The 18,190-nt window shown below is 32.2% G+C and overlaps 1 protein-coding gene across 2 annotated transcripts in view; it reads left to right on the top strand.

The window, feature by feature from the left end:
• LRP1B (LDL receptor related protein 1B) overlaps nt 1-18,190 on the top strand; it is a 1,745,675-nt gene that overhangs the window by 1,112,737 nt on the left and 614,748 nt on the right. For both annotated transcript variants that reach the window (XM_020288518.2, XM_076005497.1), the window contains exon 21: nt 15,860-16,042. In XM_020288518.2, the coding sequence (XP_020144107.2) occupies nt 15,860-16,042 (183 nt within the window). The remainder of the gene's footprint in view (nt 1-15,859; nt 16,043-18,190) is intronic.

The raw sequence follows: 18,190 nt of genomic DNA, 5'->3' as shown, positions 1-18,190 counted from the left end.
AATTTTGAAAAGATTACTTTAGCCTCATGGGTGTCCAAACTGAGTGGCATGCTCCCTTGTAGGCTCTGTAGATAAAGCAGAGGCTATTTAATGTTAATGGCTTTCTTCTTTAGAGTACTTCAATTTCATTAATATATTATGGTAGAGGATGTACTGTCAGTGTGAATGCCATGCATTTCTTATATGATTATGGAAACAAATCAGATAATCTGTATGATTCTTTGACATGTTTGAAGCCAAGAATGAGGAGAATTTTTTGAACTAATTTATGTTGATCATATTATAAATTGTAGTAGAATTCCCTAATCAAATATTCTACATGGTGAATATAAGGTATAGGAATTGAGGAAAGTTAACATTCTGAGATGACTTCGGTAAAAGGTAATCCAGAGTATTTCACATAAATTAAAATATTTTTTGCTCATTATTATTTTGACTATATATTCTGGTATAGAAGTTGTAAAATAATGATGACACAATTGTTAAAAGTCAGAAAAGTCATTGATCAGAAAAGTCATTTCCATGTGCAGGATTTGTGAGGCCATTGCCAGGGTAAAGTAGAAATTCGATGCAATTAGTCATATAATTCAGTACAAAATCTGCTGTGGAAGAAAGAGCAGGGAATTCTGGCTTGAATTTCAAGACTGGATATCAAAATAGATCAAGTCCACCATATACTTGCTCAGCATTTTGCTTTACACTGCCTGGGTAAGCAGAGCATATGGTGCAGTTTCTCTCAACTCAAATACCCTTGTTTTCATAAGGGTAGAAATACTCTTGAATTATTATTTTTTTCTTTTTTAGACAGAGTCTCACTCTGTTGCCCAGGCTAGAGTACTGTGGTGTCAGCCTAGCTCACAGCAACCTCAAACTCCTGGACTCAAGCAATCCTTCTGCCTTAGCCTGCCCAGTAGTTATGACTACAGCCATGCACCACCATGCCCGGCTAATTTTTTCTATATATTTTTAGTTGTCCAGCTAATTTCTTTCTATTTTTAGTAGAGACAGGGTCTGCTCTTTTTCAGACTGGTTTCAAACTCCTGACCTTGAGCAATCCTCCTGCCTAGGCCTCCCAGAGTTCTAGGATTACAGGCATGAGAATTAACTTTTAATAGTAAATGAGAAGAAGAAACCAGGAAATGGAACATCATATATAATCTCCATCTCAGAAAATTTCTAAATTTAAGTTCAATTTATATTCTTTCTGAAATCACTTGCAAAAAGAATATCTATAGTTATGATCAGTTTCTCACCAATTTGATTAATACATGGGAAAGTGTAAATTGATAGTCTTTTACTAGATTAATGTATACCCATCTTAGTATTAATATTATGGTGTTCTTTTTCCTCATTTCCAAACTCTCTTAAAGGCAAAAAAAACATATTAATAATATCTTCAGAAATTACTATGTCTTCATAAAGTCACTGTTACACACATGCACAGAGAGAGAGACAGAGAAAAACAGAGAAAGAGAGACACAGAGAGAGGGAAAGACTACAAGCAAAGGTAGAATAGAAAGACAATACACAGCACATCGATTCCTTCATTGATTCCTTCCTTTGTTTCAGTGCCTCTCACTTAATTTAGTTCTGGTTTCTTTTTGCTTCCATCCTTTTGTTGGTAAATATTTCTAAAGTGACTTTTTTTTTAAGTTACTGGATGAATAGTTTCTCTAAGTGGAAGGTTGAGTGAGGCTGAACCCTCGCAGAATTTGTTATGTGGGAACTTCCACTAGACCTCAAGCATAGCCATTTATATTTATGCATCGCAAGGTGGTTGTAAAAGGTAAATTTACCTGTAAAGACATCAAGAATAAAGTTCAAGTGAGAGTTCGGTCCTTCTTACAAGTCTTTAACTCTTTATCTGGAATAATAAAATAAGGAGACATAGACATGTCATATCTATAAAAGACCAAACATGTAGAATTAATCTTAGTTTATTGTAAACAGATTAAAACATTTGAATTATGAAAATTTTCATTCATATTTTAGGGGACATATTAACTATATTTCATCTCTAAAATAAGACATTTCTTAAAATAAACATATGCAAATAAGTATCTTTAGACAGCTATTCCCCTGGGTAAATTTCCATTCAGAAATTGTTTGCTGTCTAAAAAGGACACATTTATTGCCTGCTGAACTGAGTAAGCTGGAGATGCAGTAACATGTGTGGCCTCATATTTACATTGCAGATACAGTGTAAATGCAAATTAAAAATTATGTATATATTGAGCTTCAATTTTTACTTATTATAAAGAATCTTTAACAAATTCCCAAATCCATCAGTCAATTAATTGTGTAATATTATTAATGTATATGCTCTCACGTGCTCATGTTCTGCTGCTTTAACTGTTTTCTTTGTTTCTGCTTTGGAAACTTCTTTTCTTTTCTTTTTTTTTTTTTTTGCTTTGCTGGAGGACATATTCTCACTCTGACACTCAGAATGGAGTGCCGTGGCACAATTTTAGCTGACATAGCTCATGGCAGCCTCTTGTAATCCTGGCTTCAAGCTATCTGTCTGCCTTGACCTCCCAAAGTGCTGGGATTACAGGTGTGAGTCATAGAACATGGCCTGAAACTTCTTGGACTTTGTCCTCACTCCATTCATTTATTCATTCATTCATTCATTTTCCTCCATAGTTTCTTATTGCATATCTTTCTTATTCCAGATCTAAGAAGGAAGTTAGAATATTTTATCATGTCTTTGCCTTTTGAAGTCAAGCACATTGGATGCATAGTAAATAATTGTTGAATGAAAGACTTTATTTCTCAAACACAAAATTTGATTATACTCTCAGAATTCACTCCTTGTTTTATGTCTTATATAGGTAGTGACTTTTTCTCTTTCTTCACCTTACCCCCATATCCTGAAGTTTATTGTCATGATGATGTACAAGACTAAGTTTACTAAACTAGTCATGTACATTTTATTTGTACAATATAATCATTATAAATATTGGCAGTTTCAGCCCCAAATTTAATAATATAAAACTGACAGGATATCTGTCTTATTTTTTATTATTGTTTATTTCTTTCTGCTTAGATCCTTTTTGTCCATAAATTGTAAATTCCTAGGGAAATTTTAAATATATGTATTTTATTAAAATATAATAAAATAAAATATATTATTCCTATTAAAAATTTATATATATATATATATATATATATATATATATATATATATATAGCCAGAGAGAGAGAAAGGGGAAGAAAGAGAGAGATGGAGGAAGAAAGGAAGTTATCATATGTTGATGACCCACTAATTGTCAGGCACTTTACATTTGTTACTTCATTTAAGCTTCATCAGTTAGAATTACTCAGAGAAGTCAAGATACTTACCCAGAAATACACAGCTGGAGTTTGAAACAAAGATTGGTCTGCTCTTTATTCGTATATCCAACCATCTGTTTCTGCAACTATGGACTATAATCTTTTTTTTTCCTAACTTTCTGTGAAAACATTAATATGACCCCCAAATAAGTACTACCTTGCTTTCAGTTGCATACTCAATTTCACTTAAAGATGAGAAAAGAAAAGCATTTCTATTTACTTAATGAGATTTCACAAAGGGAACTAGAAGGGACCTGAGTCATTACATTAAATAGTCACAGTAAGTCTATATATTTTTTTTGTTTCTATTCTCCTTTACTTTCTACAATTACCCTTGATAAAGTAGATTCTGTAACTTTTTCATTGTAATAGCTGTGGGCATTCTCACACAATTTCTGTGGTCACCCACAGAATATGTTTATCATAAAAGTTTTATCTTACAGACTCAGAAAATTTAGGAAACTGGAAGAAAATCCAAAGATCACTTATTTTAGTTCTTTTATTGTATAGATGAGGAAAAGGGCTGAGCCAGATAAAATTCTATCCTTATAAGTATATAATGATAACAAAAACATTATGCTGCTTCCTAGTAGGAGCGGATAGCATTCTGTGGTACAAATATTGAGGCTGAGGTCTTTGAACCATAAATACATTATTGGGAGAGATTTAAAATTCACATGATAATACTAAGTTCTTTTTGGAAAAACAAGATAGGTCTGACAATAATGCCAGCCAAAAAGAGAACAATATCCTACCAACAGAGATTGAATCCACTCAGAATAGTGCAGCTATCAAAACTTGATTTATAGTTGAAAACTTAGGTTACATATTTGGGCATGGAGAGAATGAAAATTGAAACCAATTATCTTTTGACTTCCAATCCTTATCATACTACATTTCAGCTGAACCATCAGGTCTTTAGCAGCAGAGTTTAATCCGTATCACATAGAAAATAAGACAGCCAAAAATTACTGTACACATTCAGACACAGTCATCTCTTTTGATTTTCCTTCATGAAAACATTCTGAAGATACATTCAATTCATTTTTTCTATTTTCTTGTTGTGGCAAAATATACATAATACAAAATGTATCATCTTAAAATACTTTAAGTTTACATTTCAGTGGTATTAAATACATTCATATTGTTGGACTAGCATCACCACCCATTCATCTCCAGAATTTTTTTCATCTTGCAAAACTGCAACTCTACCCATTAAACAACAACTGTTTTTCTTTCTTCCCTGCAGTCTCTGGAAACCACTATTTTATTTTTGTCTGTCTGCTTTTGAATACTCTGTCTCATATAAGTGGAATCATATAGTACAGTTTTTTTTTTTTTTGTGACTGGTGTATTTTACTCAGAATAATGTCTCCAGCATATGACCATATTGTCTTCCTTTATAAGGCTTAGCTAATAAAGAGGCTTCTGTCATTTTGCCATTTGCTATGTGTCTTATAGCTTATTTTATTGTCCCTAATATCTGTATTCTCCTTTTTTTGTGTTTACTTGATTTATTTGTGATGAAATGTTTAAATTATTTTCTCATTTCCTTTTGTTTATATTCTATACCTTTTATCTTTATGATTATCATGGGGATTACACTTAGCATTCTAATGTTATAACACTCTAATTTGGATTTATAGCAGTTTAACTTCAGTAACATACAAAAACTCTGCTCCTCTACATCTCCATTATAGTTATTAATGTTACAAAATTACACACTTTATATATTGTGCATCTAAAACATAAACTAATAATTTTTAAATGCATTTGTCTTTCAAATTATGTAGAAAACAGAATGTGAAGTTACAAAACAATGATATAATATTAGCTTTTAGACTAACAATTAAATATTAGACTAATAATTTTTAGAAGTATGTCTTTTAAATCATATAGAAAACAAGTATAGTTAAAAAACACTGTCAAAATAGTACTAGATTTCATAGTTACCCCTTGATTTACCTGTACTGAGATTTTTATTTCTTTACACACCTTTGAATTACTTTCTGGTATCCTTTCATTTCACCCTGCAGGACTCCCTTGTAAATTTCTTGCAGGGGAGGTCTAGTGGTAATTAACTTCTTCAGCATTTATTTGTCTGGAAAGGTCTTAATTTCTCCCTCAATTTCAAAGAGTAGTTTTTCAGATATAAGATTCTTGGTTGGCAGTTTTTTTTTCATTGGTTATATATATCAGCCCACACTGCCTTCTGACATCCAAGTTTTCTGATGAAAAATATATTCATACTCTTATGGAACATATCTTGTATATGATGAGTCTCTACCCTTTTGCTGCTTTCAAGATTCTGACTTTCTTTCTCTACAGTTTGGTTATAATGAATCTCAGAGTGGATTTATTTGAATTCATTCACCATGGAGTTTGTTGTGGCTCTTGGAGATATTTATTAATGTTTTTCCTTAAATTTGGAAAGTTTCTTAAAATAGTCTCTCTTTTCCCCTCACTCTCTCTTCTCCTTCTGTAAAATGTATATATTGGTCCTGTTTATGGTGTGCTGCAGGTATCTCATGCCTTCTTCACCTTTCTTTTTTCTTATACTTCAAATCACTAAATTTCATTGTCCTATCTTCAAGTTTGCCAATTTTTTCTACTGTCTGTTCAAGTCTGCCTTTGAAACTCCCTAATTGATTTTTCATTTTAGGTATTGTAAGTTTCAACCCTAGCATTTCTTTTTGGTTTCTTTGTTGACCAAAACTATTCACACTTTATCATAGGAGCTTTAACCTGGAAGTTGCAAGCCTTCTAATAGACTTGAGTTCCAAAATATTTAGATCAGACAGATTTTTCCAGTGCAATTGTTGTTGTGTGGACAGACACAATCCTGTTGCTTTGCGACTCTACTGACTTCTCAGAATCCTCTTTTGATTAATTTTTATTAAAACAACACAAACAAAAAACCGCTGTTATTTCTCAAATACATTTTATTGAGAATAAAGTATTGGCTTTGAATTTGGAAGAATTAGCAAATTATGATACAGACTCAGCAAAATCATATACTCTTCTGATCTAATGTCTTTTGACTGTAACTTTTAATAAAACTATGGATTATTTCCTCATAAAAATAAAATTAAAAGCAAATTTATGTTCTAATTTTAGAGAAGTATAACATCTATTTTCAATGAAATACAAATTTTCTGGCTTAACTTTATTACCTCACAGATTGATTATTTTTGTTAAAAAATGATAATACTGAGATACCAAACGATGTTAATTATTAAAGAATTTCATCTGTAGGAAACCTCTTATTGTTTTCCAGGACAAAATAGCTCTTTAAAGGTCATTTTAACCTTAATACTGCAAACAACTTTTACATCAAGTGCAAAGAAACTCAAGGCTTTTGTGTCAATTAATGACAAAGCTTGTTTTTGAGAATCTATAATGTTTATAGCAATGTGCTTATCAGGAAAATTAAAAGGAATCTGATCAATGTAATTTTAAAAATGAAATATTAGAATGTGGATCATGAAAATAGGAAGAAAAAAGCCAATTAATCTTCACAATTACTATGTAACAAATTGGTAATAGGTCCACACTTATTCTTAGATAAATTATCTTTTATGTTAAGAGAATAAATATGAACCTTGAAATCAAACAGAATAACATCTCTTGTTTTGTTAAAGATATAATTAATAACTAAAATCAGTAAGTAATGAAAAGAGCTAATTTTAATGAAGAACCTCAAACTATTGTCCTTCTCTTTTAACAGAATTAAAAAAAAATAGTAGGAGTCAATTAATTTCCATGGTTTTTGAGTTCTTGTTCTCCATTCTCAAGTTGTAGTTAATTATTATTGAAATGGTAGGACTTTAGGTATTCATCAGGAAATAAGCAAACAAAATAGAGACAAAGGGCATGGATAATCTACAAAATAATGAATTCATCCCTCCATAATTGAGTAGTGTTCATGCTTTTGTGAGAATAAAGAAATAAGCAGTGGGATAAGATGTTGCCTTTTCTTTGAGAAGTAGCTGGTATTTAGCTTCCTTCAGCGGCCATTTTTACCGTCAGCATTTATTTCCTTATTTATATGAAGCTTCAATTGAATTTGCACTTAGGTATTATGTTCTTACACTGTAATGACCAGACCATTCACTTTTTTTAGGGGATTTGTTTAAGATCTATGTTAGTATTTATACCTGACTGGCCTGCCCAAGGAAAATTATTGCCATTATCTTCATCCAAAATCTTTCCACAAATAACTTTGGTGCTTAAAAAATCATCCACATAAATTATTAAATACTACAGTCTTACTGATATCAGGATATTTCTGCACACTATTTTTTTGTTTTTATTGTTTATATCTATGTATTGAATAGGATGTTCTGTGAATCACAAACAAAATTCAGAATAGTTTAGAACAAGGTTGGCAATTCTTTTCTGTAAAGGGTAAGATAGTAAATATTTTAGGCTTTGCCTATTGCAACTACCCAACACTGCTGTTGTAACATGAAAGCAGCCATAGACAACATGTCAACAAATGAGTGAGGCAGGGTTTCAATAAAACTTTGTTTTCGAAAACAGGTGATACAATGAATTGGTCTGCAGGTTGTAGCTTCTTCATGCTTCATTTAGAATACAAGGAAACATACATTTTAAAGGAGCTATAATCCTGAATAATACTATATCCATATTTCATAGAATATCAACTATATAGGACAAAGGCAAAAATAATGGAGAAAAGAAAGGGCCAAAGGAAGAAGAAATAAATCATGAATCATTATTTAATGATATGGTACATTCCTTTCTCACACAGCTGTCTCATTTGTATACATCTATGCATATTCTTTCTACATAATGTTTTATGTTACTTTGAAAGATCAAGCTAAATCATATTATCTTTTCTTCAGTTTTTTTTCCTAGAAACTATTTGCCTACTTTCAGCTAGGCATGTTGGTAAGCCAAGCATCAATTCCAAATGTAAAATATCCACATTGCAATTTGTTTACTTAATTTTTGATATCTAACATATATGCTATATTGATTGGTTGATTTGAATAATGAATGGATAATTAGATTTCTCAATTACTTTACATAGCCCATTCAAAAGATTAATACATTTTGCTCATTTACATTTAGATAATGTAAGTGTTCGTCATTCCCATTATATTTATATTTTAAATGAAATGTTCATGGTGGAATTCCAGATATAAGAACTGAAAATTTTAATGAACTAAATCAATATTTTATGTAGATTTCACTTTTATAATACTTAAACCTACTAGGGGGATATTTCGTACCCTCAATTGGAACTTTTGTTTCAATATATTTTTTGAATATCTGCAATGTCTTTTTAACACTAGAAATAATTTAACTTGTGCTTAGGTATTCACACATTCTTTTCCATTTCCTTCTATTCAACTTTTCTAACTGACCCAGACAGTAAACATACAAAGATTTGAAATCTGGTCTTTTTTTTTTTCCACTAAATTTATCAATAAATCTTACATACTAATAAAGAGTTTTGATGGTTCTATCCAATATCTTATTAGAATAATCTCTCGTGGTGGCTACAAATGACTTCACTGTTAATTCACAGCATAGATCATAGTACCATCATGTAGGCAGCATCCCTTAGGAAATTTGTCCCACATTACATGGAGAAGAGCAGTACAGGGTAACACCTCAAACCTCAACTCAGGCTAGTCAGCCCAAAGTATTGCAGGCACCTTTTAACAAATGTCAGTCTCCTGTAGATTTCTAGAAACAAGGGCTAGGCTAAATTCTTTAGCATATATTAAGGCTCCCTCAGGCAGGAACACACAAAGGTTATGTCCACATTCAATTGGTAAATGGAATGAGACTATTGACATGCTGCCAGACAAGCTTCTCAGCACTGTAAAGATGGAGAAGAATGTCTGGAGATGAAATCTGGAGCAAATTGCTTCCATAATTAATGGAATTATTAATAAATAGTGATTCATTGAAAATCTAGGAATAGAGCAGGTAGGTACTGACACACATGGCGATTATAACAGGGAGCTTTGCACACATGCAATATATAGTGCTTTTTATTTTTCGAGGCACTTTACAATGAATGACAAGTAAAAGTATAAACTCCATTAAAACAATAAAAATGAAAGGATTTCCCACCTAGATTGCTCTCACAATTTAAATATTTCATTGCATTTGCAGCACCATTATTAGCTGTTTTCTCACGGGGCTTAATATTTTTGTAGATCAAAAGATGTATTCTGACTAAAAAATATATACTATAAATATAATTTTTGCAATCCTCACTTTCATTTTGTCTTTTAATATTAGGAAGAAAACATTTTTTTCTGTCACTGTATGGTTGCTAGTCTTCTAATGGCAAATATTTAATCACAGTGAATTGATTTAAATATTGGGACAAATTCCACCATCAGTTGCCACATTTCCTTCAGGGCTCTGTATTTATTTATTTATTAGATTTCCCAGATTGTATGCTTGGTTTAAACAGCTTCAGGGCAAAAATACAATAAAGTTGCATTAGTTAAAAATATAACCAGCATCAGCAACATGAAAACATAACAGTAAAACAGCATGAGCATATACATATAAATAGTCGTCGTCTTAACACTCCTCTGAGACAAGCAATATTACAAAGATAGATTGTATGCCAAGCCTTGAAGCTTAGAAAACCGGGGCTCCAAGGAACCACATAGGCCTGGTACTCGGGTCGGAATGGTCATCACAGGCTCTTTAGAGGAATGTAGCTCTCCATCGAGAGGAAAATCAACAACAGTTAACAGAAACTGATTACATTTGGCAAGAAGGTTAAGAGAAAATAAAATCCTGTGGCTTTTTTCTGTGGTCTCTGGCAGAAGAGGACAACATTTCTAAACATCAACACCCACCCAAACCTACCAGACATTGAGAAATAGGTTTGTAATATTTTTTAATTTATCGAGAAGGAGTAGTATGACAAGTGGAGAAGCAAAGCATATAAAAGGGTGTGTGTGTGTGTGTGTGTGTGTGTGTGTGTGTGTTTGAGTGTGTGATAGTCTTCCTGGCTTTCATATAAAGTTTAAACGCTATAGTGTAAAGTGTTCAAGCTGATGAAACAGATTCATATACATCATTCCTTGCAAATTTGAAGAAACTGAGATTTTTCTTTTACTTATTTATTGTTTAAATGCTCTCAAACTGATCTACATAACTGCATATATGATCATATCAGAATCTAGCCGAAACATCTTTCTAGGGCTCCCAATTTCCCTTGTGGTTAAATTCAAGCAATTTAGCATATAGCATATAAGGATTTTCATGAGCTAGGCCTTTCCCATCTACCTAGCTTTCTCTTTCTCCCCTCCTCCGCTCACACACTACACAAAATTTTATAAATACTGCTGGTTTTGCTCAGAAAAATTTTGATTCCCTTTAACTTTCCCCTCTTCCTGATTCTGAATTATAATTCAGAACTCTTTTCTTATTTTCTGTCATCAGAATGCCTCACACAACATCCCCAAGTCCAGTCTAGTTATCTCCTCTGTGTGCTTTCAGGTCACTCTCTTTTACCACAGCACTTAGGACATTGCTTTGTAACTGCATACTTGCCTACTTACCTTTATACCTACCAATCTGTGATTTTTCAAAAGTGAAAATATGCCTTCCATTTTTCATTGGGACTCCAGCAAAAGCCATTTATCTAATCTCCCTACTTCTACTGAAATCCCATAATATCCATTTTCCTCCACATAGCAGCCAGCAAAAACTTTTAACGGTATAGATTAAATTATATCACCATCACTTCCCCTGTTTCAAAATCCTCAATAGATAGATACATATTGAGCTTACTATGCTATCTTACTATAGTTTTTGGTAAATCTCAAAAGATGATTGAACTAATTTTGTAGCTCTTTGTCACTAACTAGATGTGTGATCATGGGTACCATTACCCACATTTTCTGATTCTGTGGATTCTTCTTCTTTCCTGGTTGACAACTAATTGAAGAAACAATCCCAAGAAAGCTAGACTGCCTAATGCAACTTATAATTCATCAATCTTTTCATAAAAGACTGAATTTTACCATGATCTTTTAACAGAATAAAACAAATGTCAAATTTTATTGGAAAAGAAATAGGCTGAACAGCAGTAATTTAAATATAAAAAATAAATGAGTTTCTAGACACTTCCTGATTATAATATGAAGTAATTATATTTTCATTCTTGAGACTCTACATGAGAAAAGTTGTACAAGAAGTTAATAATAGCATAGTGATAAAGAGAGTAGGCTCTAAAGTTTAATTATATGGGTTCAAATCTCATCTCTGCTACTTATCATCTGTATAACTATAGGAAAACTTATTAGTTTCTGTAAAATGGGATGTTCTCAATAAGCAGTTCTGTTTACTTATTCATTTTTAATCAAAATCAACAGGAACAGATGGTTGATCCTTTTTTCATTGGGTTTTAATTAAATCCAATGTAATTAATGTGAAACATAAGCACTATGAGATGCCATATAAGCTACCATATCCATGAAAGGTACACAGGATGGAAGATAGAGAAATGCTCAGGGAAATGTGAGGTATTGACATTTCTTTTAGAGTCTGCATTGAGGGTCAAGAAAAGCTCTGACTTTTTTCTACAGGGAAAAAATACATGTAAGCACAAAGCATCATGTATAATCAGAGATTTTATAAATCTCCTAAAGCCTACCCATGAAGTCCCTGAATCTACATACCTGAGAATAAAATGCCCAATCCTGGATTTTTTTTTTTTAAATAGCTCTTAAAGGAACTCATGGGCATTAAGAATTGAACTGTAAAAAGGAATGCAGTCCAAATTAGGGAGAATAATATAACCAAGACCAGGAGATATACATTAGTGATGTGTGTGAGCATTATTAAGGGAATTATTTCCCCATTTAAATGTGAATGTTTATAAGGTTATGTTGTATTTCCTGCTCCAGACTATACCCTAGTTTTTAGGTTATTATAATCTGGTTGTTTGTGATGCCCTTATTAGATGTTATCAGCACAAAGAGGTTTAGATATGGGTAGCTTAAGAAGAAGAAGAAAACAAGAAAATCCCCCAAGGAAATATCACATTTGTATTGAAATTTATAAGGTAAATATTATTTAGAATAAAAAACAAAAGAGTGGATTCACTTATGAAGCACAAATAGATAAACCAAACAATACCAAGCGCAAAGGCAAATGGAATAAAAATAATCTTATACAATAGCAGCATACTCTTTTCCTTCAGAGAATCTGCTTTGATATTTGTAACAGGGAGCTATTAATATAATTCAATTTGGCCCCATAAAAAGCAAGTAGCAGTTGGTATTTTGCAAAGATGCCAGCCCAAGACTCTTCTTACTTTTCAAGGTACCGGAGAATCTAGAGTTTTACAGAAAATCATCAGACTTTTTAAAGGCCAATGATGTGTTTGCCAAATTAAACATACTGAGGAACAGATTCAATATATGAACTGCCATTCTTCACCTCTTATTTTAGAGAATGTAGAAAAATCAATAGATTATGCCTTCCATTCTTTATTAGATATTTGGAATCACTGAGTGATAATTACTTGAAATATAATTTTTATATGTTGTTGGTTGAGCTCACACTACAGGTTATAAAAATTCAGCTGAGCCATGGTTTGTTTAATTTTGTTTTCAAGGAAAGTTTAGTAGTAGGAAAAAGAACTAAAAGCTATTTCACTGCTACGTGGACATTGGCCTCTTCACCATAGAACTACCTACAGAGCTGAATGGGCTGTGGAAGTCCATTTAATTTGTCTCTCTTTTCTTTTTCCTAAATATTGAAATCATAGAGGATTTTCAAGTTATATCCTAGGTTTAAAGACTTTACAATATGTTATTTATGAAACCAGTCTGCAGTTAATTCCTTACCACTGTAGTAGGTAAGCCATGCAGTTACCCTCATTATCCACTGGGGTTTGGTTCCAGGACCCCTGAGGAGACCAAAATTTGAAAACTCTCAAGTCCCTGTTAGAAAATGTAGTATTTGCATATAGCCTGTGTACATCCTCCCATATGCTTTAAATCATTTCTAGATTACCTATAATACCTAATACAATGAAAATATGTAAATAGCTGTTATAGTAAATAGTTTTTTGATTTGTTTTATTTTTTATTGTTGTATTGTTATTTCTTATTTTTTTAAGTGCTTTTGATCTGTGATTGGCTAAACACACAGATGTACTTCTGTAATGAGACACTATACACATACTAAATTAAATATGGTGGAAAATTACTATATCACATTCCATATACTCTTATGCTTGTGCAAAGATGGGTCATCTTTATTGATTGTATGTGTGCACATCAAATATTTTGTTTAATCATAAAGACAAAATAAAGTGAAAATGAGCTGGATGGCTAAAAAAGTAGGAAAATAAAGTCTCAGTTTTTGGAAGGGGCTTCAAAGCAAACCAAAACTCAGTGCTTTCTCTAAGATGAGTGTGATATTATTATATATGTTCTTAGCACTGGTTAATTTAAAAAATTATTCCTACAGGTTTTCTATGAATTGGACCTCCTATTTTCTACCAACAGGACTTTACCCTTGCTTCAACAGGGGTACTTTGTCTTGGTTATTTATTATTTCAGCATGACTGAACTAGGAATGTTTAAGAAGCAGAGTCAAGTCTGCCTTTGTGCATCTTTATAATATTGTGTCACCTGACAGATTACAGTTGTTGAAAGTCTTTAAAGAAAAAACTTAATCAAAAACTTAACTATTTATATTATAGAAAATAACAACAAAACTTTATAGTTAAAATAATCATTTATAGAAAGTTAGTTTAGTCCTCACAACAACACTGTAGGCTCTCTATTTTCCAGCTGAACAAATAAAGGTCTCAAAAGATTAAGTAACTCCTTTGGTGATATCAGTGTTATTGTATTATTAGCTTTGACCCTAAATGAATCTAATCTTAACATGTAACTGTAAATCTCTACCAATAAGTAAGGGGAAACTCAAATGAACCTGCTTCAAATTTATTATAATTTTATGGATTAATTAATGGTATAGGTAAATTATAGATTAATTGCTGGATATAGCTATGCAAGATGCACAATAGATTTGTCATATTAAAACTTTGGTCTAAAAATATATATATTAAATTTTTATTTTACGTTAGTATTTGGAAACATTGTCTACTATGATATCTCATAATGGTAGATATTAATACAAATCTCAATAAACTGATTATGCACATATTATTCAATTATTACACTCTACATCTATATCTATATCCCAACATTTATATTGCCTCACTCTTATATATGTTCATCTACAGAATTTATTCAATATTTTTTTTTTTTTTTTTGAGACAGAGTCTCACTTTGTTGTCCAGGCTAGAGTGAGTGCCGTGGCGTCAACCTAGCTCACAGCAACCTCAAACTCCTGGGCTCGAGTGATCCTTCTGCCTCAGCCTCCTGAGTAGCTGGGACTACAGGCATGTGCCACTATGCCCGGCTAATTTTATATATATATATATCAGTTGGCCAATTAATTTCTTTCTGTTTTTTTTATAGTAGAGACGGGGTCTCGCTCTTGCTCAGGCTGGTTTTGAACTCCTGACCTTGAGCAATCCGCCCGCCTCGGCCTCCCAAGAGCTAGGATTACAGGCGTGAGCCACAGCGCCCGGCCTATTCAATATTTTTAATCACAAGATTTTGGGCAATAATGTTGTCTGGACTTTGTATGATTTTTTCATTGATATATAAAAATTGTACATATTTATGGGGCACATGCAATATTTTGATACATACAATGTGCAATGATCAAATTAGGGCATAAAAGATACAAAAATTAAATTAAAAAAGTAAAAACAATAATTTTTTGGTTTTTAATTTTAGTAGATTTAAGGGATACAACTTTTTTTGTTACATAAATGAATTGTATAGTGATGAAGTCTAGTCTTTTAATGTACCCATCATGTAGAAATTATTCATTGATTCATAAGTATCTGTTATGATTTGAGAATTAAAATCTTATATCATCCTGAGAAAGTTTTATTACCTGGGTTTTTTGTTTGTTTGTTTTTCTAGTTTTTATATGTTATTCTTCAAAGACTTTGTTAGGCAGAAAGTAGTTTTTGGTTATTTGCTTCTTAATAATTTGAAAGGAATTACCTAGAGAAATGTAAGAAAAGCAACCAAAATCTTATCATTAAGAGTAGAATGTGTGACCTCATTTGTGTGCCTTAGAGAAAAACCCTTCAAAAATCTCATTTTTAAGACACTAATTAAAACCACAACAGAATATCCACATATTATCTTACTTGCTCTTTTCTAATGTACATAGCATTTTCAGAAATTCTGGGGGAGGCAAGCAATATCATTTTCTGTAATTATTAGTATTTTTAAAATGAATTTGAAAATACTATAGTATATTACAGCTACTAAATAACTCAAGTAGAAAGATATTCTCTCTAACATCATTGTAATGCCTGAAGAAAGAAAATAAAGTGAAAAAATTACCGTCAAGTAAAATTGTAATTTCTCTCCTGTCTTGCCCTCTGTCTCTCTCTTCCTCATTTCAAATTAAGAGATTCTTTCTCCTGCTGGTTGTAATGGGAATGAATTTCAATGCCACCCTGATGGAAATTGCATTCCTGATCTGTGGCGCTGTGATGGAGAGAAAGACTGTGAAGATGGTAGTGATGAAAAAGGCTGCAATGGTACCATACGATTGTGTGATCACAAAACCAAGTTTTCCTGTTGGAGTACAGGTAAGAAAAACTTTGGTGTCAGCTTCTATCTGGGCTTCCTAGATGTAGAATTTTTTGGCCCATGCTCAATCTGTATCTAACCTTTGTAAAAAGCACTTTTATATTTCTCACATAGAATGTTAACAATACTAGTAGCTAACATTTAGTAAGAACTATCAATGGGCCAAGTTCACAGAGACAGAATGTCAGGATTGGGATTTTGAACCAGGCAATTTGGATTCAGAGTCTGGAACTTCAGTGTCAAGAAAAAGATAAGTAGGCTAAGCCCACAGGCAATATTCTTCTTCTGTAGACAAACCCTTACCCTAAAATTTAAATAAAATGATTAGAAAGGAAAGGCAGAATTATATATATTTATTTCAACTAGGTTCCTATATTTTACTGTGCTAATTATTGATTTCATTATGAAGAAAGTAGACAGTGTACCCTTGTCTTGTTCTCGTATTTAATGGGAACACTTTCAACTTTTCCCCATTCAGTATGATGTTGGCTGTGGGTTTGTCATATATGGCTTTTATAATCTTGAGATAAGTGTCTTCTATGTCTGGTTTGTTGGGGGTTTTATCATGAAATGGTGCTGAATTTTGTTGAATGCTCTTTCTGCATCTATTGAGATAATAATATGGTCTTTGTTTTTGCTTCTGTTTATGTGGTGAATCACATTTATTGATTTATGTATGTTGAACCAATCTTGCATCCCTGGGATGAAGCCCACTTGGTCATGGTGGATTATTTTTTTGATGTGCTGCTGAATTCTTTTTGCTAGACTTTTATTGAGGATTTTTGCATCTATATTCATAAGGGATATTGGTCTATAGTTTTCTTTTTCTGTTGTGTTCTTGCCTGCCTTTTGTACCAAGGTGATACTGGCTTCATAGAATTAGTTGGAGACAATTCCCTCATTCTCGATGTTTAGGAATAATTTTTCCAGTATGGATACCAGCTCTTCTTTGTAGGTCTGGTAGAATTCAGCCATGAATACATCTGGTCCAAGGCTTTTTATTGTTGGAATATTTTTTTTTTTTTTTTTGCTTCCATCTCATTGCTCATTATTGGTCTGTTCAGGAGTTCTATTTCTTTCTGAATGAGTCTTGTGAGGTTCTGTGTCTCCAGGAATTTGGCCATTTTCTCTATGTTTTTGAGGTTATGTGCATAGAAATTTTCATAGTATCATAGATGATATTTTGTATTTCTGTTGTATCAGTTTGAAATATCTTCTTTTTCATTTCTGACTGAGCTTATTTGGGTCCTGTCTCTTCTATGCCTGGTTAATCTAGGAGGAATTCTATCAATTTTGTTTATCTCTTCAAAAGCTAACTTTTTGTTTCATTGATCCTTTGTATTTTTTTTTCCATTTCATTTAGTTCAGCTCTCTTCTTAGTTATTCTTTTCTTCTGCTGGCTTTTGGTTTGCTTTGCTTTTTCTTTTCTAGTCCCTTGAGATGTGTCATTACATTGTTAATTTATGATCTTTCTGTCTTTTTGACGTTAGCATTTAAGGCTATGAATTTTCCGCATAGGACTGTTTTTGCTCAATCCCATAGATTTTGATAGCCTGTGTCCCATTTGTCATTCAGCTCAAGGACTTTTGAGATTTCCATCTTAATTTCATTATTTACGTAATAATCATTCAGCATTATGCTGTTTAATTTCTGTGACTTTGTGTAGAATTGAGTGTTACTCTAGGAGTTGATTTCTAATTTTATTCCACTGTGGTCTGAGAAGATGCATGGTATGATTTATATTTTTTTTAATTTTTTGAGCCATATTTTGTGGCCTAAAATATGATAAATCTTGAAGAATATTTCATGTGCTGGTGAGAAGTATATATATTCAGTAATTTGGGGATACAATGTTCTGTGAAAGAACTCTGACAACATGAAAAATTAAAACAGTTTGATATCCACAAGGGATCACATTGGAACCTCAATTGCAAACCCAAACTACAAGGAAATTGTATAAATGACACAAATGGAATTCAGAGTATGGATGGCAAATAAGATGAATGGAATTGAACAGAAATTAAAAAACTGACAAAGAGAAGCCAAAAAAAATACTTCAAGAATTTAAAGAAAAAGTCATTAAAGAGCTAGAAAACATAAGGAAGAATATAATAAACTCAAAGAAATTAAACAGTCTTTTATGGAAT

The sequence above is a fragment of the Microcebus murinus genome, chromosome 8 (assembly GCF_040939455.1).
Source record: "Microcebus murinus isolate Inina chromosome 8, M.murinus_Inina_mat1.0, whole genome shotgun sequence".
NCBI lineage: Eukaryota > Metazoa > Chordata > Mammalia > Primates > Cheirogaleidae > Microcebus > Microcebus murinus.
This window is presented reverse-complemented; position numbering and strand designations above follow the sequence as displayed.